We start from the raw sequence: 23,713 nt of genomic DNA, 5'->3' as shown, positions 1-23,713 counted from the left end.
AGAAGGGACGGCATCCAGTCGACAAGGCAGGGCTGGGTGACCTCGTGGCCACAGCTCCAGGAGGGGGACAGCGTGTACAGGTAGCGAGGTCCAGGCAGATTTCAGGTCGGGGCCCCGGGGACTGAGGCTGGAGACGCCTGTTCTCTCTGCTGTTGTTTTTTTTATTGCAATGAGAAGCAGGGGCTCAGCGAAGACGGAGGCTGTCAGAGGTCTGCAGGGAAGAGGAGCGTCCGAAGGCTCACCTAGGGACCAGGAGAGTGACTGCACCAGGGACAGAGAGCTGGCTTGCCAGGCGGTCCCGAAGTCCCCTCTGCAGTCTGCGTGCTTTCTTGCTCTTTAACCTTTGACATGACGTTCAATTCCCAAGACTGTATCAGTTTGGAAAAAAACCCAGCTTTCCAAGTGAACGTGTCTTATGTGCGTGAGTGGCGTTCCATAAAAGACGTAACGAACTTCATCTGCCAATGGTGAGGTTCTAGAAGGAAAGGCCAGATCATTCTTGGGTCAAGAAGAACATCTACCACAGAAATATACCAGAGAGGAAAACAATCCTCGAACCCTGGAATAAACCAGCTCTCCATCTCTCTCCTGGTCATGGATCACCACCAACTGTTGAAGGCCCAGGCGTGTGAGGACCCGTGCCAGGCCGTCGCTTGTCTGTGTACTATTTCCCAAGCCCGCCGTCTACCCCATTCAAGCGTGGCGAAGGGGCTCAGTTCCGCGAGCTAAACCACACTGTTCTGGAAGGGCGGTCACCTGGCCACTGTGGGTTTGTGCAGGAGCCAAAAGCAATCAACCGAGAAACAAAAATTTCAACCAAACATTCGTTGGCCCTTATGAGAGTTTGAATTATTTTTTTCCATTCACGGATTTGATGGTCCCACACACTCACATATCTGTATCATGTCAAACAAAAGGGGTCTTTTCCGTGAACACCAGCCGATCTCCATCCAGGGGACTCTCTGTTGCTATGGGCATCCTCTGCAGGGGACCTTTTCCTTAGCTACTTTCTTCTTTGTTGTTTATCTTCACCTGAGGATATTTTTCCATTGATTTTTTTAGAGAGAGTGGAAGGGAGGGAGGGAGAGAGAGGGAGAGAGAAACATTGATGTGAGAGAGACACATCATCAATTGGTTGCCTCCCACAGGACCCCAACCTGGGTCACAGATCGAACCTGCAACCCAGGTATGTGCCCTTGACTAGAAATTGAACCCAAGACCTTTTTGTCTGTGGGTCGATGCTCTAACCTCTGAGCCAAACCAGCCAGGGCCATAGCCACTTTTTTTGAGAGGACAGAGCTTGGTTTGGGATATGTCTTTTGTTTAGAACAAAGTCCTTTTAAATTTATTTTTCATACATTTAAAACACATTATCACATAATCTAACAGGGCTATGTAGTCAACCTATCCGAACATAAAAGCTAAACAGGTTCAATGATCATCTAAAGTGTTATAAAGACAGCGTGATGGATTCAGGTCTGGCAATGGGATTTTCAGTGAATAAATGAAGTATTTGAAGAGCAGTGTTTGGGTGCACCTTAGGGCATGCATTACTATCTTGACTCATGAATAATGATGCAAATCAACTTGAATTTAGTGACTATTTTGTGTATGTCATTGTACATTCAATAGTAATATTCGAAAAAGGAATGTTCATAGTCAAGTTGCTATCAGAGAGCTCCATTGAATTGCTGATTTTTGTTGACTGCTATGGAAGCGAGGGAGCCGCTCGTAAAAACTTGCTGGAATGCTTATTCACACACACTCACTAAGGGAGCATTCCCGGAAGGACTAGATGCACGATCCCCTTGTTTTCTGGTTATTTGTAAGGGCAGCTGCCAGTACACTCCATTCTCCCAGGAGCCTGACTTAAGGAACTCGTATTCCTATAAGAACACGGTGTTGAAAAGACAGGGCACCACTGCTTTTAAATTCATAGCAATTATTGGCTATGAAGAGAGAGTACTGACCTCTAGCTTAGCATTCCCTGCACCGAAAACGACAATGGTAATGAGGATGATAATATTACTAGTGGTGGCACCACCTTTAGATGAACCCTCAGAGATCGTCCGAGTAAGGGAACTCTGCAAAAACAAACAGAAGTTATACGGTGGTGTGTTGGATGCCAGCGTACTGACCACCAAGGCAGGAGAACTAAGGCAGGAACTCACTGCACTGTATTTACGCCATAGTCATTTAAGTCATGTGACTCCCACGGGACTTACATCCATGCACACATTTTTGAAATAGGTTGTAACACCTTCATTTCTTGTAGATCAAATTGTTAAGAGGGCCAGTCAAATAAGGTCAAATTTCTGACAAAATCTTGTTCGGTCAAAGAGATCACGGAGGAGAACTCTCGGTGGGCGCTGGCTGGTGTGGCTCAGTTGGCTGGAGCACCGTCCCACACGCCGAAAGGCTGCGGGGGGATTCAGGTCAGGGCACACCTAGGTTGTGGGTTTGATCCTCAGGCTGGGGTATGTGCAGGAAGCAGCCAATCGATGTTTGTTCTCTCTCTTCTCTCTTTCCCCATCCCCCTTTCTCTTGTGCAAAAAAAAAAGTTAATAAACATATTCTCAGATAAGGATTTAAAAAGCAGAAAGAATGAGTAGCAGCAAATCATTTAGGGAAAAAAAAAGTCCAGGTGGAATCTGGAGGATGAACTTGTCCGACTCAGTCCTCCATGTTTGTAAAATAACAATGGGATAAGAAAAGAAAATTAATTTGTCCATGAATTTTTGATGAATATTTCACCCCAAAGGTCACTAAAATCCCCTCTTAAATAAAACATGTGAATAGTAGCTGGAGAGCATCTGGGGAACTCCTCTATCCTTTGAGATCATTAATATCACCACTTCCATTTCCTCAAATTCTGCAACCCGGACTTCCACCGAAGTGATGGAGCTGGCTTGCTTTCCTTTTAACGTGTGATGACTTTTCTTCCTGGCACTTCACAGTCCTGTGGTTATTCTTTTTTAAACCCCATCCACCTTTATATCTGATGCCCCCCCGCGTTTCTGTTTCATTGAGTCCTAGGGCCAGTTCCGAACATTTACCCACACGTGGCACATGGTTGGCGTGACTGATTGTTCTCCACGGAAGCACACATAATGTATTCGGCCACTCAGAGGTGAGGGATGTATTCGTACCCTTTTTATCCAGCCCGGCCCTACGTTCCACAGCGTTATTCTGGGCCAGCGGTCAGCACAATTCTTCTGGAAAGGGCCAGAGAATAAATAGTTTGGGTTTCGTGGGCCACAGATGGTCTCATCCCCTCAGCTCAGTCATTGAGCATGGGACGAGGGACTCTCTGTAAGCGAACGACCTTGGCTCTGTTCTAATAAAACTTTCTGAGTACAGACATTTGAATTTTATCAAATAATCAAGTATCGTGAAATAGTCTTCTTCTTTTATCCCCCTCCCCCACCCCACCATTGAAAAATGTAAAAACGGGCTCAGCTCACGTGTTGTGTAGCTGGTGGGCCGGGTTGGGCCCGAGAGCTGCGGTCCGCAGAGCCCTGACCCAGCACCATGGCAAGTGGGACATCCTTGATTTAAAATATCAGAGAGGCCTGGGTTTCAGAAAAAATGGTTTCTTTTTTAGGGGTCTTGTCTAATGAGGATTTTCACCTACAAAGCATGTATTTGTTTTGGGTCATTTTCTTCATCATGATACTTTCCCATCCAAAAATGATCAAACCGACAGATTTTCATGAACAAAAGAAGGGGACACGTTGGGGAGAAGGCCTTTCAGAGTTGGCCCTATCTGGTGGCAGGGAGGTTACTCCACACAAAAGATCGAGTTTTTCGGAGAACTGACTTTTGAACAAAAACCTCCCAATGATGCCATCTCTAAATGTTTACTGGGGGGCGGGGGAGCTTTTCCATTTTAGTTCTCATCTTCATCAGAACTTCTAATACAATCAATAGTATTGAAAAGGCCCCAGTCGCCCGGCCAGTGTGGCTCAGTGGCTGAGCGTCGACTCCTGTACCAGGAGGTCACCGGTTCGATTCCCGGTCAGGGCACATGCCCAGTGGGCCCGATCCCCAGTGGGGGGCATGCAGGAGGCTGCCCACTGGTGTTTTCTCTCAGCGATGTTTCTCTCCCTCTCCCTTCCTCTCTCTAAAGTAGATATAGAAGAAAAATTAAAAAAAAGAAACAAAGAAAGAAGAAGCCCCAAGCCCAGCTCTTCCCGGTGTCGTGATCCGGATACTCGAGCTCCGCAGCCAGGAGGCAGCAAGGGGTTCCCTTGAAGAATCGGAAAGCACATTAAGGAAGGGGGAGAGGACAACAGAGCAGCACTGGGGGGACAATGGCAGGACACTGTCGGGGCAGCTGCCTGTGCCCCTCTAGCACTACAGGCAAAGACTCAGCCACCCGGACCGTCCACGGCCAAGTGAAAAAGGGAAGCTTCTCCCCTCAGTGGGACCACTGATGTCCTTACTCTCCAACTGACAGGCAATTCCTGGAGGAGAAGGGGAGAGAGAAGAGCAAGGAGGGACTGCGTGGGGGAGAGGGGCGGCTGCACCCCATCTGCCCTCTTTCCACCGGCCCCACCGAACGCCCTCCTGAGCGCTCCATTAACAACCCGCTGGCTCATCCGGAGAAGCCTCCGTCGCAGGGAGAGGACACAGGGGACTCGGGCAGCTGCCTCCTTCATCCCAAGGAGCGTTTGCTGTCCTTCGGAAGGGAAGCAAATGCATCTCCTCCGTTACTCCTTCGCGTGGACAATCCTCTGCCTATATTTGTGGAAATAAGGCCGAGCTCGATGCGTGCTTGCCGGATGAAACGCAAGCGTATCAGGGCCAGTTTTCTTTTTATTTGTTTTTTAACATTTAAGCCAGTGCAGTGGCTTATATCTGCTCATAATTCTTTCTGAAGCCAAGTTCTCCGGCTCTTCAAGCCGTCCCCCTTCCTAGCAGGTTAAGGTTGGGACAAAGCAGTTATAATTCTAGAACCTGTCAGCTTGACTCAAACCATCACAGACCAATCACAGGAGGCTGTTCCCTTCGGCCCCGTCGCTGAGATTATTTTTCCATGATGTCATGAACCCTTCAGGTCCTTTGGAAAGAAAGCTCACCCTCTCGCTGTCCAGGGGACTTTTCTAAGCAGAAGGCTGTTGAGGCCATCTGCAGTGGGCGAAACGGACCCTTTGGGGAGCAGGTTTTTTCAGACCAGAAGCGTTAGTTACAGAGTTGCATTGTTGTCCTCCTTGCAAGGAAGAGAATCAACGTGAAATCACACTCGGTTGTGTATAAATTTATGCTGTTTTTACTGGCTCTTAACCCTTTTCCTTCCAGGAATTGTTAAGTCCCTCTGCAGTCATGTTTCAGACCTTGGTCGTTCTCACCAGCGGTGACTGATGCTAAGGCCCCTGGGCCGACCAACAGAATAGAAGTCGGGTCATATAACGGGCTCCCTGGAAATTACGTAAGAGAAATAAATACCCTGGTATTTGCACAGAGAGGAAATTATGAAATTCACTTTGGGCATGAACTGTTGGCCTCTCCCCAGCGCTCCTGTGAGAAAACGTTCACAGTCTGAGGGGGTCTCCAGGGGAGCGAGGGGTGAGAGCTTCTGTGCCCGCTCTCCCATCTCTGCGTTGCTTTCTGACGGGGACTCGGAGGGTCCAGGAGACGGGAGGGTGCGCGGGGCTCTTTCTTTTCTTTTTGGGTTTTGTTTTATGTCGTGACCTTACAGTCAACTCATAGTCAATTTTCTTTTGGAGAAACAATTTCAAAAATGATTTTTTTAAAAATATTTTTTTTTTTTTTGCGGACTGTCCCACCTGCAGGGTACGGGTTGGTTTTCTGTCGTCAAGAGTGCTGGGTGCTTGGGGGGCACGTTGCTTCGCGAGGCTATGCTTTCCAGTAGAGTCTGGGAGCTGGAGGCACTCAGCTCCTGAGCCGTCTGTCCAGAGACGAACCAAATGCTACGGTATGGCAGCAGTCTAATTCCGAGTACTGTGCCAGCACCATTGGCTAGGTTTCGGTCCCGATGCCTCGTCTGCAGGGTTTGGAATACTGTATGCATGGGTGATGGAGAGGAACACAAAGCAAGGCGAGCAACGCATGAGGAGAGGAGGTCGAACAGAGAGAGGAGTCAGCTATTTTCTGTGCTTCATTCACTTAGGGAGAGTTGTGCGTATGTGCCCATCACACTGCCCGGATTCTGAATCGATAGGTACGGCTTCGGTGACGAGGTCTTACGCTGGATGATGCTTTGCCCGGTCGATGTTCAGATAACATCCGCAAGGAAATGCAGACAACATTGTCATTGCCTATGTTATGTGTCTAGGAGCTAGTGTTTTGCTGCAATACTGAAGCTGAGCCTCAGAGCCGTACAGATTCTTTTACTTTGGAATCTACCGAGAGGGTTACCATTAGCTGCTTTGAAGGTTTCATGCTTTCATGCATAAGAAATGTGTATGTAGTGGGTGAGTAGATGATTTTTCTTTTTTTAAACTGCAGTTACAATGTAAAGTGTAAGTGAACTCTAAACACAATAAAGTCAGAATCCTGCAAGCAGGTTACTGAGAAAGGGGATCTCCATGCTGAGCCCTGCTCTTCAGCCACAGCTAAGTAACTGCAACTGGAAACTTAACCCTCTACATCTGTTAGGAGGTTTTCAATATTGCGCCAACAGATATGACTGTGTGTGTGTGTGTGTGTGTGTGTGTGTGTACTTCAAATTTGCTTTCTGCCACTAATTTATAAAATATACTCCTTCCCTCATTTAACTGAGTACGGAGGAGGCACTAAACTTTTATATAAAAATAATAGACATTAAGAGCAATAGCTTTGGGGTTTAGCCTCTGTCTAAGTGAGAAATAGATCGTTTTGCATGACTTTTGAAAAGCACGGCTGCATGCGTTAACATGCATGAGACGTTTAATGTCAGTCAGTGGGAGACCCGGCTCTCCGGGCAGGTGTTTGTTTCCCCAGGTTGACTTAACAGGTATAGTCTGAGTCTGCACGTAGTTCAGTTTCCACGCAGGCAGATGACAATCAAGTTGCTGAATAGCATTGTTTACAGGGTGGGGCTCCCGCCTTGCCCAAATGTGGTGACTCAGGTATGCAAACCATATAAAAGAATAGATTTAGGTATCAATACAAGTTTTAAATGGAGACTTTCTTCGCTGATAAGACCAGAAGCTGAAACATGGGTGACAGAGTTTCGATCTGTTACAAATTCAAAGTTTTTCTATTGCTAATCAGAGAAATGACTTCCTCGAACATTTGTTTAGAGGGCTAATTCATTAGAATTTTTTTAATCTTTAAAGTGGGCCGATGTAGCTCAAATCCAAAAGCAGGAGAGGAAATATCTGAATTCAATCCTAATTAATACGTTAAAATATCTAAGTCAGTACCTATAAAACGAGTAATGGCATACCTTGGCTTTTCTTTTAATAATGATCTAATGTTATTGTTCTGTTATCATTAGTCATTCATGTTATTGGTGACCATAGGTACAACGTTTTTGTTTTGCATAAATGTCATATAAGTTTTATATACATAGACACATAAATATAGGCATATTTATATATGCAAACACACGGGTACCTCATTTACCCAGAGGTCTTTTTCAACTATTCATCACACAGCAAATACTAGAATGGAAGCATTTAAGTGCCCTGAGAAGCTGAAATAGATGTTGTAAATCCATATCCTGAAGCTTTTTACCCAAAAAAAGAACTGAACAAAACAAGGTAACTCCAAATTTAGCTTCTCCTCATTCCATTTCAAAAACATGCATCCACTTTAAGCCCCTTAGATCATATTTGCTTTTACTTCATATACATCTTTTTAACAACCTCGGTTACATAATTTCTCGGCCCAGTGCAGATGAGAATCAGCAAATTAGACAGCACGGTGACAGCCTGACAGATTCAAGGCACATTGGCAGGAGCCACAATGAGACAAGAAGGCGTTCACTGATGGAGAAGAAGGAAAAGCAAGCAGAGGCCTAAAAAAGCTTTGTCTAGGGTCATTTAATGGAGGAGACACTGCTAATACTGTGTCCTGATAGGTCCGCTCTACTGAAGGTAAAGTGAAATAGTTTATGTTTATTACGCAGAAACTGAGTTGTTATTCCAAAGCCACGGTATACTCACAACTATTGCTACTTTCATTCATTCATTCATTCCACTGACATTGAATGAGGCTGACTTCTTTTTGAATTTGGCCATATGCAAGGCAATGAGGAGATAAAGAAAAAGAAGCCACGCAGTGCGTTTTTTCAAAGCTCACTTGGTGGGTAGTTGGTGGGTAGAAACAAACATAGGGAAACATACTTGATAGCAGGAGAGGCACCAAACAGGCTCTACTGGAGACATGTAGACAGCGCTCCAGGGGCATCGACTGGAGAGATCGAGGATGCATATAGTACATCAGGGAAAAGAATCCCCACCCAAACAAAATTCAGTGTAGAAAAGCCATTCTGTGACACGTTGCATCCCCAAGCATGCCAGATAAGTCAGGCACAATCACTGTGTGTTTCAGGGGTGACAAATGGCAAACAGGGTGTGTGGAGTACATCCCATGGCTTCAGGGAACACCGGGTCTATGTAGGCAATGGCGTGCATGACGTGCTTAGAAGCAGCTTAGAAATTATCCACACAATTGCATGCCCATTTATAGACAGATCTGGGGGCCAACATGCATTTGAGGGCACAAACAGGGTTGCCTTCTAGTCTAGTCTCAGCATCCCTAACACAACTGCACGTGGCAATGTGTCATACATGTTGTCTTCCATTGTAAACTCCTCCAGAAATTCTACTCCATTCCATTGCACTCCTCAGACACTCCCTGGGAATTTTGTTTGGCACAGTCCATTTGAGCACTTCATCACTGGTTGCCTCCTACTGTTGTTTGATTTCACGAGCGCATGGCTTGTCTGCTTAATTGGAGATGGTCAGTTATTACAAGGAAGCAACTGTTCTTCCTAGGGCTCTTGTGGCCCCTGTATCATAACCTAGAATACAGTGAAAGTACAAAGGAGGTACCCAACAAATCCATCTATTGACCCTAATGTGAAGATTAAACTCACCAATGCCGTAAGTGAAGATTAAACTCACCAATGCCGTAAGTGAAGATTAAACTCACCAATGCCGTAAGTGAACTTGCCAAAGCTGGTTTCTAACAGATAAAAATATATTCATTGCCTTAAAATACCATTGAAGATGGCTTGTCCCCATCGCAGATGATTGCAAACTCATCTTGTCTACATTTCAAGTCAATCTGATATTTATTTATTGTAACTGTTAATTACTGCTGTGAACAAGAGTAAGTGGTTCTAATACCTAGTAGATGCAAATGATAGGAGTTCCTCAGCTCTTTCCATTGTGAAATTGGACTGCATGCATGATTAATGGAAGTCAAGCTATATCTAATTGCTGTAGAGCTTTATATTAGTAAAAAGGAAGGATCTGTGTTCCCAGTGGAACAATCCCCTTCTGCGTCACCCAACCAACCATTCATACTCCAACTGCAGATCTAGACTGTGACTAATATTTGGCTCTCATATTATTGGTGGTTACTGTAGAGGGAATCAGTAAGAGCATAACTCATTTCCTTGGAAAGAGTTAATCCATGGAAGGATCCCAACACCCACCTGCAGTGGTGTCCAAAACTAATGGGGATTTTTACTAAATAAAGACTGATTCAGCCAAAAGAAAGTGTACTGTGTGACTAGAAATCTGTATCACACATCGCTTTAAGAAGTACATTGATCTAAGCGCTGATCGCATTGGAACACTAGAATTTTCCTGATAGGGACATACGGAAAAGGCACTGATTAAAATGCACATTTATATATATTTCCTTTCTGAGATGAAGCAATGGAATCAATCAGTGCTATCATGCTATCAGTGCAAACATGTTCACAATGTTTCAGTTGCTTACAACATGTAATCTTTCATGTTTCTTTATTTAGCTAAATAAGGTAAACATTTTCATTCAGCTTGGAGATCTGGTTATTAAAATAATCCACTTTTCTCTAACTTTCTACTTCAAGGAATAAGTCCATGGGACTTATATATATGAGTTTAAGAATATATATATATATTTATATGTTTTTTACCTCTCCCCATAACTCAATTTATACAACCAACCACAATCATATAACTTGGTGTTCATTTCTTTAAAGATTGTCCTACCACATCAAACTACCTTGGCCTGTGTTGTATTCAGTTTATTTAACGTAGAATATTAAAACCATTTCAATCAAAGTTCCAGAGAAATGACATCTCTTTCTGGGTGATTGATGTTCAAAAAAAAAAAAGAGAGAAAAAACTGGAAATAAAAGTGTTGCCTCTCTGAATTCATGTGGTTTAGAAAACTTGTATCCATCTACAGACCTACATATTGAATCATAATAAAGAGAACATACATCAATGATTAATTTCCTTTTTCCATTACAGCTTAATATGTTTTAAGGATTTAATTAGATCTCTCCCACCTGTTTCTTAGAAGAAATCCCATAGGAAACATTTCAGAAGAAGGATCTCAACAGTGGAGTCAGTTGTAACATTCTCTGTCCTTGGGCTATCTAGACTTAGCTTGTCTATCTCCAGGTTCTTTTAGCTTTGGGCTACAGCCTGGTTTCCTATCCATCCAGCTATGTTGCAGAGTTCATTGAAGCTGTTTATAAATAACACACGACTTAATAAATAAACGTCAAGGTGGACCTCCCTTGTGAAGCATCATTCCCATGTACAGGGCTTCGAAAGGCAAAACGGTAGGTAACAGGGCCTGCGGTACTGCGCACTCGCAGAAAATGCAATGGGACCGGAATGTGTGTGGCTATCAGAGCAGCCACACTGCGTGCACAACCGACTCCACACCCTTTTCGTTTCAATGGTTTGCTCAGTGCTAGGAAAAGAGGCACACTGGCTAACGCAGGATTAAGTGCATATCTGCAAAGCCTAAGCACATTTCACCAGCACCTCCTAGAGGCCGTGTGAGGATATGAAGCCCAGAGGTGAGCACAGGCGCAAACCCTTTCCTGGTATTCCTAGTTTCACCTCCACCCGCCCCCCGCTCCCGCCCCCGCCCCCGCCCCGCCCCCTCCAAATCCAGCGGGACAGTGCCGCTCAGAATAAGAACTAGATTGTTGAAGTCGTTTGGCGACTCTAGGAGGCCTTTGAGAGAAGTAAATAAACTGCACAAACGATTAATTGGATCGCTTAAGGAAATTAACATTAAACACACAGCGATTTCAAACTCGGCGGTAAGAAAAGACTGCCAATATATTATGCACTTACTATTTAGTTTACACACACACACGGATTAATCTGCGAAGTTCCAGGTTCCAGGCCCAGTTAACACTGAACCTGACCTGGGTTTTTAAAGGGTCCGCGCGCTCCTGCCCGGTTGCCGGGAATGAGGGCTGGGAGGCGCTGCCGCGAGGGCAGAGCTCGAGTGTCTGTCTGTAGGAGTTGCTGTTCCAGGGAATTCATTACTCTCTAATTGCTCTGATTTTAGATCAGCAGAGCGCGTCAGGCGGTGGAGGAGGGAGCGATCGAGGGGGGAGGGAGGCCAACGCGAGAGGGAACGAGCCGTTCACCCCGCGGAGAAACCCGGGCGCCTTGTAAGTAACTGCCGAGCCGCGGGAGGAGCGGAGCCCAGCAGCTCTGCAGCTGCAGCCCGGGCGCGCGTCTGAAGCAGCTGGGCTCGCCGTCCCTTTCCGCATTTAATTCGCGGCTCCTCCGCGAAGCGCAAGTTCTGCGGCTGATTCAGGGGGCGTGGGTGGGAGGGGAGAAGGGAGGACGCGCTCCGGGCGAAGTGCAATCCTCCCCGGCTGCAAACGTTTCGCCCTGGCACTGGCACCTCGCAGGCCCCTCGAGGAGCACGCCCAGCCCAGTGGCCACCGAGGCTAGAAAAAGGGAAGTGTGGGGCTCGGCGCAGGGTAGGAAACTTTGCCCAAGGCCAGGCTGCAATTAGGCAGCTGCCAAAGCCCGGAAGCGGAGCTTCCCACCTGCTGCTGTGCAAGCTTGGGCGCCAGTTCCTCCTGCCCAGCCGGGGCCGGCCTCCCGGACCGGGCTGGGAGACTGGAGGCGGTGGAAGCCGCGGCAGGTTCTCCTCGCTGGCGGAGCCTTGGGCCGGGTGTAGCATCCTCCCCTCCCCGCCGCGGTTCTCGGGGCCGGACGCGCGGCCAGATGCGCTGCGATTGGCCGGCAGCGGCCGGGGGGCGGAGCCAGGCTGGCCGGTATCTCATGGGCCGCCTCAAAAGAGCCCAGGATATTGCAGAGCGCACTGGATCCCTGGCCAGCGCGCAGCCTTCCCCCGCGCCGGCAAGCTGGGTCTTGGAAATTCTGGTTTGCTTTGGCTCACTCGCTCTTACCAGCTCCTGGATCTTACATGCCTCTGTGCCCCCCTACTTCCACTCCATGTCCCCATGCTCCTGCGCCAGCAACAGGTAAGGGCTGCTATGTGTTTTCTTCCCTCCTTCCCTCCTGTCTCGCCGCCTGTGTGTCCTTGGGAGTGGACTGGGGCTGCCGTTCCCGACTCTACCCTGCCCCGCCGCTCCAGCGGTGCCCAGCTGTCATGCTGCAGTAGCGCTCACCCACGCTCCCGAGTCCCAGATCATGCCTATAGAGTTTGTGTGCGCACCAGAACATCCCCAGATCTAAAAATACTGAGACATGCTTGGAACAGTTGAGCAATAGAAACATTTCTCTGCAGCATCTGTTTGTGTTCATAACTTCCAATGCACCAGCTGTAGCGAGATACTGAGCTTGGAGACAAGGGTGAGGGAGCTGGCGTTGGATTATCGCTCTAAGGGGAAAAAGCGAGAGTGGGGGTTAGAAGTGTAAGTAGAGTCCTGGTCTGAAACCTTGGCAGATCTTGGTGCTCAGCAGTAGTCTAGATCCGTGGCCTTTTTTCTTTTCTTTTTTCTTCTTTGTCATTGCTTCGAGTGTAGCATCGAGTTCCAAGCAGAGCAAGCGTCTCCAAGTTGCTTTGCTGGGGAAGAGAGCGGGAGCCCGAGTTGGAATTGAGCCTCAAGATCGATCGCAAAACTTTCACACTATTAGGTCACTCTCCCCTAAGCAACTTACAATTCTTAACAACAACAACAACAACAACAACAATAATAATAATAATAATAATAATAAATACCTAAGTAGAAGACAGCATGGTTTCTAGGGAGCCCAGTGGTGGAAACGACGTTTTCTGCAAAAAGATTGCATCATAACATAGACTGATCGTGACAGTTAAAAAAAAAAAAATAGAGATAAGACATGGGCAGTTCAGTGTTTGTGCCTCAGTAAGCCATATGGGTAGGATGGTAACCAGGACTGTGAATCCTGGGGAGTGTCATAAACTCAGGATTTACCTGGTAGGAATTAAGGTGCTATTTGAAAACATGTTTTGGGTATGCAAAGAATGCATATTGCTTTTTACTACTTTTTTTCACACTAATAATCTATAGGCGATGAGATTTCCTCTCACTAACCACTGTTGTATGTCTGCTGTATATTACAGTGACTTGTTACCTTTTTCCTGCTGGATTCCACCCCCACCCTCAAGTGTTTTATTTAGATTTGCCATTATCCAGAAAAATCTCTCTGCTCAGGGGTAAGAGGTGTGACTTCAAGGACTGTGGGAGGGGTGAGAGTTGGGGTCAAGGTCATTTCACTGTGCCTTCAGCCCCTCCCCCTCATGTTTTGGTGGCACTTTTTTTTATGTTATTGGTGTCCCTAGGGATATTTGTTCTAAACTCCTGTATTTTGGCATTTAAAAAAAACCCATAATAGTTCTCCTTCCTTGAGACTCTCCAGTTGTAGAATCTCCTGTTAGCTGTCGAGTCCTTGTATGACATTTGAGTAGCAGGAAAGATTGACATCTTTACCTGAACAGATGGACTGTTTTAAGGTTTTTAGTGTATGTTTTTGTGTACCAAATACATATATTTTCCAGCATTTGCACGTGCTGAGTGATGCTACATGCGTTGTTTTGTGTCAGTGTTGTACTGATCACACAGACAAATGGGTATCCCCGCCCCTCCTCCACTTCCCCTCTCCCTCCCCCTCCCTTCTGTTTACTGAGCTTCTAAGAGGTTACTTTACTAGCAGTTGTGCTCACATAGCAACATGTGCCCAGAGCACAGGCAGGCTGGCCTGTGTGGCGTCAGCTGGGGAATAGCCACACTAAACACTCATTAGCAGACCTCTCTCTAAGCTCAGAACACTTTCCTCCCCTAGCCTTAGTTCCCATCCTTAGAAACTTTCTCACTACCCGGTGAGCTTACTAGGGGACACATTTATTCTTGTTTATTGCTCACAGTTACATTTTTCTGGTTTTTAGCATCCATATTGGAAATATTTCCTCTATGGTAAAAATGATTTAGGGTCACTCATTAAGTTACCCCCTGTGATCCTTTAAATTTTTTTTTTTTTATCCATAGCTCTCTCTCTCCCTTAACATCTACCTAAGATTGAAGCACTGAACTATTTTTTTCCATTGCTTATGCTTAATTTTGGCTCAGCCTATAAATAGGCTTACCATGAACAGCCCTACATGTAGCCTCTCCATTTCCCAGAAACATTTTCTACCTCGTTGGTTATAGCCTGGGTGAAAGATGATTTGTGTCTTTCAAGTTTACATCAGGACCTTAAATATTTAGGCTGAGAGGGTACGTTGTACTTTGCCCGCCCAATCAGATGCCAGTTCTCCCGAGTTGTTGCCATCAGGGGGTCGCTTCGCTTAGTGTTCTCATCTGCTCTTCATCAATTCTTTCTCAAGTAATAATTTTGAATCTGTCCCTAAAATAAAGTTGCACAGAAGCCCTGTTCCTAATGGAAGCTTCCCCAGATGCTCGTGAATGGGTGGTTTTCAGGAAGGGAAGAGCAAGGAAATTCTTCTTAGTGGAATATTAAAACAGGTTCTAGATTGTTGCCTTTGAATCAGCTCAAGCAAATGAATGCATGTACCGTGTGTGCACACATGTGTACGCATCGTCTCTTTGGGAGCATACCTATCCAAAGTGACAACAGCCTCCCTTTTGCCTCCCCAAATTCTTTTTTTCCCTTTCCAGGCAGAAATGGTAAAATTTGTCAGTGACGTGGGCATGTGGGCGGGACACAGTCTGTCATTAGCAGTGGAAACAAGACAATGATAGTCGCTGAGTCCAGGCTCTCTTCAGGGGTCTAAATGCGGAAAGCTATTCAGAGGAAGCTGGTAATGTGTGTTTTGTGGCCTTCAGACTGATGTCCTGGGGTCAAGATTTTGGGAAAGTCCTTATTCAGTCTTTAGATTTCCTGTGGTCGCTCTACTTTAATCTGGAAAAGTGCGGAAATAAGTCAGAAGAAATCTGAGATTGTCTGCTGGTGATCCCTAATACTAACTCGAGTGGAAGGATTATTTTGAATCATGAAAAAGGAATTTCTTGGGGTCAATTATAAGGTTCTGAAGTCAATCAGAGCTCAAGGAGACAAGTACTATTTAAATGATGCCTTTTCCTCACCCCTCTTTTTGGGGTGGGGGAAAGTACACCTGTATTTGGTGTTATATCACCCTTTTTTTGCAGAAATGCTTGGCAATTTCACATGAGCCAAATAAGCTGAAATCGCTGTCTTTTTTTTTTTTGTTTAAAAAGTTCTTTCCATGTCCAGTATCTAGAACCCTGAGGACGAGGAGTTTTGTTTCTTTTGTCCAAGTACAAACTTCATAGGGAAGCAGACAAAACATTGAAGCAGGTGGAAGACTGGGAAGGCACAGTAACTTCTTTTATAAAGTAATTCAAAGACACTTTCAAATCGGGCATCATTTAGGTGTCAAAAGCTGCCAAAATGTAACACACATTGCAATTTTCACAGATGACTAATCTCAGGAAAAATGTGTTGGGGCACATTCTTGCATAATAACTTGGATGAAGAGGGAGAAGACTGTAACAAGGCAGTTTTCAAAGACAATGCACCTTGCCTGTCTGTAAGGGGTGCACAAAAACACCATCCGGGATTTGCTGTTTTGTTTGCAGGTGACTTGGCTGGAATTGGTTTTGTGAACTGCTTAATCTCATTATAGTTTGGAAGGAGAAAGAAAAAGTGGAGTCCTCATTATTCGGGTTTCAATCTCTTTTTCCTGGTCCCCCTTTAAGACAGATTTGGTGGCTTTACATGCAGAGAATTGCTTCTGTTTTTTCATTCTGTGCTGCATGCATTTATAGTCAATCAAGAAAACACCCTAGACTTTTTGCTGAGGCTTTTGTTAAGCAGTCAAGGAAAAAAGTGTTTCTGGCCAAGAAGGAAAGTTCAAGTCAACAGATAGTTTTTACCTAGGACAGGATAAGGCAAGAGGAAACTGAGAACGACTGTTTGTTCACATTAGGTAAAGGTGAGTGCCTTCTCCATAGGAACCTATAGCAAACAGCAGTGCTTGGAAGTGAAAATAAGCCGACTGACATTTATGATCTATTCCTCCACCGTTGCCTCTGTTTGGGAACACACAGAAGTGGACTCACATGAAATGAGTTCCTGCCTTATCTCAATCCACTAAAGACCTGGTCCTTGGGCACAAAGGTCCTTACTTCCGAGCCTGTCATTACACATGGCAGCCCCATCTCCGGAGAATTTCAGGACTCTGATTGCTAGGCAACAGACTCGCTCTCTATCCCCCAGAGCAAACTTGCGTCTTCAAGTGAGAATCACTTGCACTGACAGAGATGTTATCGGGCATTTCTGCATAGTGGCTGCTTGAAGTGTGTGGAGATGAAGCCAGCCCAGACAGTCCCCAGAAACTGGGATCTATTTCAGATGATTTTAAGGACTGTCTGCTCAATTTCATCATTTAAGCGAAATAATCTGTCCCTTCTGATTTCAGCCTTGTCATATTCTCCCACAATGCACCTGCACCTTAGTATTAACATTCTGCATTCGCCTGGAGTGTTCTCTGGATGTGTTCGAGTTCTGAAAACCGCATGACACACTCTGGTGTTAGAAAGTCTGTCTTCTGCTTGATAACTTGGGACCCTTACAAGTAGACAAAGCAGAAGAAGCGGATGAGGGGGGAGAGGTAGACCCATAAAATAAAATATTTTAGATAGCTTACAGAAAGCAGGAGAAAAAGGACCTGAAATTTTGGTGGAATGACTGTCACAGACTAACTTTTCTGTGTTTAATGATTTTATGCTTTGAAATGAAATTAAAAAAAATCTTTTAGGGCACAAAGAATTAAAAACCCAGTAATTCAATGTAAGGTCTATTTATCTATAGCTGGCTCTGTGTCTTGCTAGGGAATGTTGCCTTAGGGCCCAGAGCCCTTAATAATGACTTCTTTTGTAATGAATGACCTCTCTGTTTTTGGCAGGACCTGTTCCCTGGATGTCAGCTGAGTTACTAAGGTAACTCTGCATGTCAGTAGACAGACCTTGCTAGAACCTCAAGGCTCCTGGAGACCCCCATCTCTCCTTATTTTTTTTGGTGTGTGTCCTCACTGAGCATTCAAAACTGTTTCTCCAAAGGGTTTTGCAAAAACTCAGACTGTTTTCCAAAGCAGAAGCACTGGAGTCCCCAGCAGAAGCGATGGGCAGTGTGCGGACCAACCGCTACAGCATTGTGTCTTCGGAAGAAGACGGCATGAAGCTGGCCACCATGGCGGTTGCGAATGGCTTTGGGAACGGGAAGAGCAAAGTGCACACCCGACAGCAGTGCCGGAGCCGCTTTGTGAAGAAGGACGGGCACTGCAACGTTCAGTTCATCAACGTGGGCGAGAAGGGACAACGGTACCTGGCGGACATCTTCACCACGTGCGTGGACATCCGCTGGCGGTGGATGCTGGTTATCTTCTGCCTGGCCTTCGTGCTCTCGTGGCTGTTCTTCGGCTGTGTGTTTTGGCTGATCGCTCTGCTCCACGGGGATCTGGATCCAACAAAGGAGAGCAAGGCGTGCGTGTCCGAGGTCAAGAGTTTCACCGCTGCCTTCCTGTTCTCCATTGAGACCCAGACCACCATAGGCTATGGCTTCAGGTGCGTCACGGACGAGTGCCCGGTTGCTGTCTTCATGGTGGTCTTCCAGTCCATCGTGGGCTGCATCATCGACGCCTTCATCATCGGCGCGGTCATGGCGAAGATGGCGAAGCCGAAGAAGAGAAACGAGACTCTTGTGTTCAGTCACAACGCTGTGATCGCCATGCGGGACGGCAAGCTGTGTCTGATGTGGCGAGTGGGCAACCTTCGGAAGAGCCACCTGGTGGAGGCGCACGTGCGCGCGCAGCTCCTCAAGTCCAGAATTACGTCCGAAGGGGAGTACATCCCCCTGGATCAAATCGATATCAACGTGGGGTTTGACAGTGGCATTGACCGCATATTTCTGGTGTCCCCGATCACGATAGTCCACGAAATCGACGAGGACAGCCCTTTCTATGACTTGAGTAAGCAGGACATCGACAACGCGGACTTCGAAATCGTGGTGATCCTGGAGGGCATGGTGGAGGCCACGGCCATGACCACGCAGTGCCGCAGCTCGTACCTGGCGAACGAGATCCTCTGGGGCCACCGCTACGAGCCGGTCCTGTTCGAGGAGAAGCATTACTACAAAGTGGACTACTCGCGGTTCCACAAGACCTACGAAGTGCCCAACACGCCCCTGTGCAGCGCCAGGGACTTAGCCGAGAAGAAATACATCCTCTCCAACGCAAATTCATTTTGCTACGAGAATGAAGTTGCCCTCACGAGCAAAGAGGAAGACGACAGTGACAACGGCGTCCCCGAAAGCACCAGTACGGACACGCCCCCCGACATGGACCTTCACAACCAGGCCAGCGTACCTCTAGAGCCCAGGCCCTTGCGGCGAGAATCGGAGATATGACTGGCCTGTTCCTGCCTGGAATAGTTCCGTTCAAACACAGCCTGTTGGTCCAAGGCCCCAAACAGCGATTCAGACGACGGTACCGGCGAAGAGGTGGGTCAAGGCAAGTGGCCGCCAGCGACTGAGGCGAACACAACGGTTTTTCCCAGGAAGACTGTCAGCTCCGAGATGAACAGAAAACACTCAACACGCCTTCCCGTGGCCGGATGGCACATACACACGTTGTAGAATAAGTTATGGGGTGTTTATGTTTTGTGTTGTGTTTTCACAAGACTTGAACCTGCAGGCAAGCCTTGGTTGGGTATTTGACTTATCCAGAACGCTTCTGTTTAGGGAACAAGAATGTTTTTAATGGCATAACAAAGGCAAGAGTCTCTGCCTTAATCTCGAAAAGCTGCTAACTACACGGGCACAAATTGTGCTTTTGTGGCTGTGTAGAGTTTTTCTTTCGTGTAATTTAAAAGTCAGTATTGAACTTCGTTGAAAGCTCATGGTATGTGCTTCAAAGTGGCAAGTGTTGGCTATTAGCTGCCAAAACGAGAGCCTGCTTTTTTGAGGCCAGTAATTTGTTTGCTAGAATTGATATTCTCTCTCTCTCTCTCTCCGTCTCTCTCTCTCTTTCTCTGGTTACATTAGGGCATTATGTAATGCTAGCCAAATGGTAGCCTCCGGGTTGTGTGTTTTGTTTTGTTTTTTTCCTTCATGATGTTAATGGGTTATCTCAAATTTTAAGTTAGACTACCTAAAATGAATACCAAAGATAATGCACATGTTTGCACAGTGGAGCTGACACTAAAAAGGAAGCAAAGCTCCGTAGCTGCCTTGAAATCAAGCGACCATGACTTTGAACCTCAGCAAGACCTTGAACCGCCCTCTAGAAAATAGGACATCGTCCATACAGAGTCTAGTGAGCGTAGTGCTTTTAAAATTTTGTTCTTTCATGTAACTTTTGTATTAAAAAAAAAAAAAAAGGGAAGAAGAAAGGGGAACGGAAGCTCACACACATATACACTACTTTTCTTTCGTGCAAGGCAGTGCTGGCCCGGCTAATGCATCAGGTGAGAGATGCTGACACGTTCTCAGATTTTTCTCGCTTTTCCTTTTTAGCACATTCCAAAAGGTATTCCATAAGCTAAGACCTCGGTTGAATTGAGTAGCCATCCTCAAAACTGAGCCATCCAACGTGGAAGGAAAGTGCAATGAAACTCTTGCAGTTGAATTCATCTCCCGCACGCCCGGGACACGTCCAGACTGGCTTTGCCTTAGAAAAGATGCCACACTAGGAGCCCACAGGCTGGTTCCCTCCAGTCAGTGTGTCGGGAGAGAGTCCCACCGTGTCCCAGAGGGCTTCTAGGCCCCAGTAGGGAGGTGGCGAGATGTGGGCAAGCCCCTTGGATGTGGTACATCAGCCCAAGTCTTCAGGAGGGAGAGGATGATGGCCTTATTTTCATGGTAGACAGTAGGAATGAAAATATCTCAGTATTTTAGGGTCACCAAGAGCCATACAAAGCAGAACACCATCACAAGCAAAGGAGATAGCATGGTCTGAAAGGGTCATTTTCCCTTTATGTAGGGACACTTGTGATTGAATCCGAGCTGACCCTTGTCCCCTGGGGACCCCTACAGAGGGGGACTGAGAGCACATGGTTTCCCAGAAGCCTCTCCTGCCTGGCTGCCTGACTTCCTAAACAGTTTCCCCCCTTCTCTAGCTTAATAATGCAACTCACTCTCTCTCTCTCTCTCTCTCTCTTTTTCCCCTCCCTGTCTAAAGTATGCCGTATGTGAATTCTGGGGTTACTGACTTTTCTTTTTAAATTGGAGTCTCGCAACCAAACCAACTCTCTTACGGTATTATACCCCGTATGCCATTAAAAAATCGCTTGTTCCAGAATCCTGTATTTGGTGAACTGACGTTTGTGATGGTCTCTGGGTCTTGAGCAGCCAGACCTGAGTGCAGGGCCGGCAGTCGGCCCCGGGACCTGCTGTCAGCCTTCAGTGACCTTGGGCTCGGAACGTGGGCTGTTTTCACGGACACGAAGACAGAGAAGTGGATGCTGTTCGAAACCCCAAGTTAGAGGCAGGTTTGGGAAGCTGTTCAGAGCGTTGGAGGAACTGGGATTGAGTGGACAAGACAAATCAGCCAAAGGGACAACAGTTCGGCCGTGGACTAAGGAGAGGGTACTGAGGGCTTCCGCTGCTGCTATTTTGATATTTTGCAAAAGGAAAATAATCAAACCAAAGAGTATTCAGTGATAACGTAAGTTAAATGAAGATACAGTGGGGAGAGGGGGTGACCTCCCAAACACACAAAAAGACTTGAGCTCTTGGAAAGAGGGGTGGGCGTGGGGGCAGGGACGAGGGAGGGAGATCTTTCAACTTCTTTCTGAACTAGAGGGAAAAAAAAATCTAAAATTTCTGGTGCACAGGTTTGTTTGTTGTTTGTTTGTTTTGTTTTTTTTTTTCAAGAAAATTTTGCAAAAGCTATGTTTTTAAAGTGTACATTTTATAAAGTTTATCAGATATTTTCATATTTAAAGCCAAATGTAAATAGACGTCTGTAAAGGGAAACAAACTTGCCATAGGAAGTATGATGTCAGTGTAGCGATTTCTGAAAGCCAGTACTATATGCTACCGGTTAGCATGGTCTTAGCAGATATTTACTGGCCTTATAAGGTTTGTATTGCTATGTTCTTCGGTTATTTATTTCAGCATGGACTGTTCATTGGAAAGCTTTTTTCTAGTTATTAGTATTAAATGGCTTTTTTTTTTTTTTCGTCGAGAGCCAAGACACAAGTAATGCACAACATTTTTTCGCTGCTTTTTACCTTCAAAACATTTGTCCTTATCGCCTGGGTCTCCTTCATTCGTGCACACATGTCATTGGGATGCAGACTGAAGAGACTCTCCGTGAACGTCTGGGGTCTAGTCCTAGACACATGTTGCTTCTCCACTGCGAGCAAACCCTTGTTGAATTTACTTAGGACTTACTCCCTTTCAAAGGGTGATGTGCCCATATCTCGCTGGGCATTCTATTTTTGGGAGGAGGCATAGATTCTTGGTGATCCTATTTTTAAATAAAATGTAGACAAAGCGAACTCTATTTTGATTATCGAGAAAGGAATAGTTTTCTATCCCTCTAAGCGTATACTTGAATCAGACATTTGAAGAATGTCACACTCTAGCACTGTAGTCCTTTCCAAATTCCTGAAGGAAGTTTTACCTTTTCCGAGAAAATTCAGTTTCTGCATCATGTCTTTCTTTGCTCCTTTTTCTTCCCTACGAACTCCCATCCCAGACCTTGATGTCTATTTCACGAGCTGTGTCCCCGCCCCCAAATCATGTTACCCTTGCAAATAACAAATCTCAGCTCACATTACACCATAACCCACCTAGTAAAGGCAAGAAGCTTGTCCTGACGAGTCGAGTGGGTTCTTTTTCACTCCGTGTCTACTGATGTTAAGGTGGAAAAAAAAAAGTGTTGCATAGTCACCCCCCACTCAGAACTAGAACCTCTTTTCTAGTGACGTTGGGTGTCAGCTCTGGCCTCCGGCAAGTTGAACAAACCCGGCCTCTGACAATCATGTTAGTTCCTATTTTCCCGTTTGCTGTCCTTTTGTACCTAAAGTCTTCCTATTGTACTGCACAAACCATGGGTTGTACATATTTTTATATATTATGTCTTATTTTATTATTTCTAAATAAAAACTTCAACGTTGAACACACGTTGGTGCAAGATCTGTGGGCTTCCGCTGTGCCGCCGGAGAATCACCGAGCTGGGGGATACACAGTGGAGCACAATGGGGCAGAAACCCAGATGCTTTGCATGAATGGAGCCATAGAAATTGCCTCAGCAGGCAGGTGCAGTGGGTGGGGTGGCGGATTAGTTTAATCCAAGTTAGAGGAAGTCAAGCTCATATTTTGTTTGTGGACAGAACGACCCAGGCGGAGAGAGGATAGAAAAGACCTAGAAACAAGCAAACAAAACGTCCGTGAAATGTGATAAAGGTTTAGATTTGGATATTTTTGTTTAATGACCAGTGTCCCTTTTCCCGGAGCCTAGACTCTGTGGGGTTCTGCCTTATATATGATCTCATTCTCAAAAAGCAAATGGGGACACTGTTATTGTCATGTTAAGCATCAGGAGTAGGTGAATGTGTTTCGTTAAGGGTCAGATAGTAAAAGTTTTCGGTTTGCGGAACATTGTCTGAGCTCGTAGCGTGAGAGCGGTCAAACTACTATGAATGCAATGGTGCGGCTGTGGTTCAATCAAACTTTATTTACAGCTGCAGACAGCGGGCTAGGTTTTATCTGTGGCGTCAAGAACCAAGTCCATGATTAGCATATTTCAGACCCCAGACGTTTCTTTTTCAGAATAGTTCAGATCTAGGACCCTAGTGGCCTGATGACCTCAGCCACTACACAAGGATTGTTATAAGGACTTTTTCAGAAGTTACATACTTGCCAGGGGACACCTGCAAAGTGCAGGTGCAATAAGAGGATCACAGTACCTGGCTCAGAACTAGGGGGACCAGCTATCCTGGTCCGCCTGGGACAGAGGTTCTCCCGGGATGCAGAATTTGCAGGGCTGAAACTAGGGAAGTTCCGGGCAAACGGATGAGTCAGTCATGGGCTCGGACTTTAGGAGCTAGCGCAGCAGAATAGTTGGGGGAAGGGAGGGAGGGCCAGTCATGAAGAAAGTGGAAGGGGAGGAGTTAGATTGGCAGATTGGCAGAGGAATGTTACTGACTAGGAAGAATAATAATGATGAATAATTACATATAAGTGGCTCTCTCCAAAGTCATGAAGGGTGTTGCCTGAAGGCATTCATTGTATTGGAGGAATGGAATTCTAAAACATTATACAATTCTCTGCCATAATCAAAAGATGGTCTGTGTCAGGTAGCCTTC

General features: G+C 46.0%; 1 protein-coding gene across 2 annotated transcripts; it reads left to right on the top strand.

Annotated features, from left to right (window-relative positions):
• The first annotated feature begins 11,390 nt into the window (after positions 1-11,390).
• KCNJ2 (potassium inwardly rectifying channel subfamily J member 2) lies at positions 11,391-21,139 on the top strand. Of its 2 annotated transcripts, none has more exons than XM_036268766.1 (2): positions 11,391-11,590; positions 17,308-21,139. In XM_036268766.1, exon 2 carries the CDS (start codon positions 17,523-17,525, stop codon positions 18,804-18,806), a length of 1,284 nt encoding a protein of 427 aa, XP_036124659.1. In that variant the 5' UTR covers positions 11,391-11,590; positions 17,308-17,522; the 3' UTR covers positions 18,807-21,139. The 2 variants fall into 2 exon arrangements, with proteins under 2 accessions (XP_036124659.1, XP_036124658.1); XM_036268765.1 differs by lacking the exon at positions 11,391-11,590 and adding an exon at positions 12,261-12,418.
• Positions 21,140-23,713: the final 2,574 nt, after the last annotated feature.

The sequence above is a fragment of the Molossus molossus genome, unplaced genomic scaffold (genome assembly GCF_014108415.1).
Source record: "Molossus molossus isolate mMolMol1 unplaced genomic scaffold, mMolMol1.p scaffold_m16_p_19, whole genome shotgun sequence".
Lineage (NCBI taxonomy): Eukaryota > Metazoa > Chordata > Mammalia > Chiroptera > Molossidae > Molossus > Molossus molossus.
The sequence above is the reverse complement of the archived record's forward strand: the minus strand, read 5'-3'. Positions and strand labels throughout refer to the sequence as shown.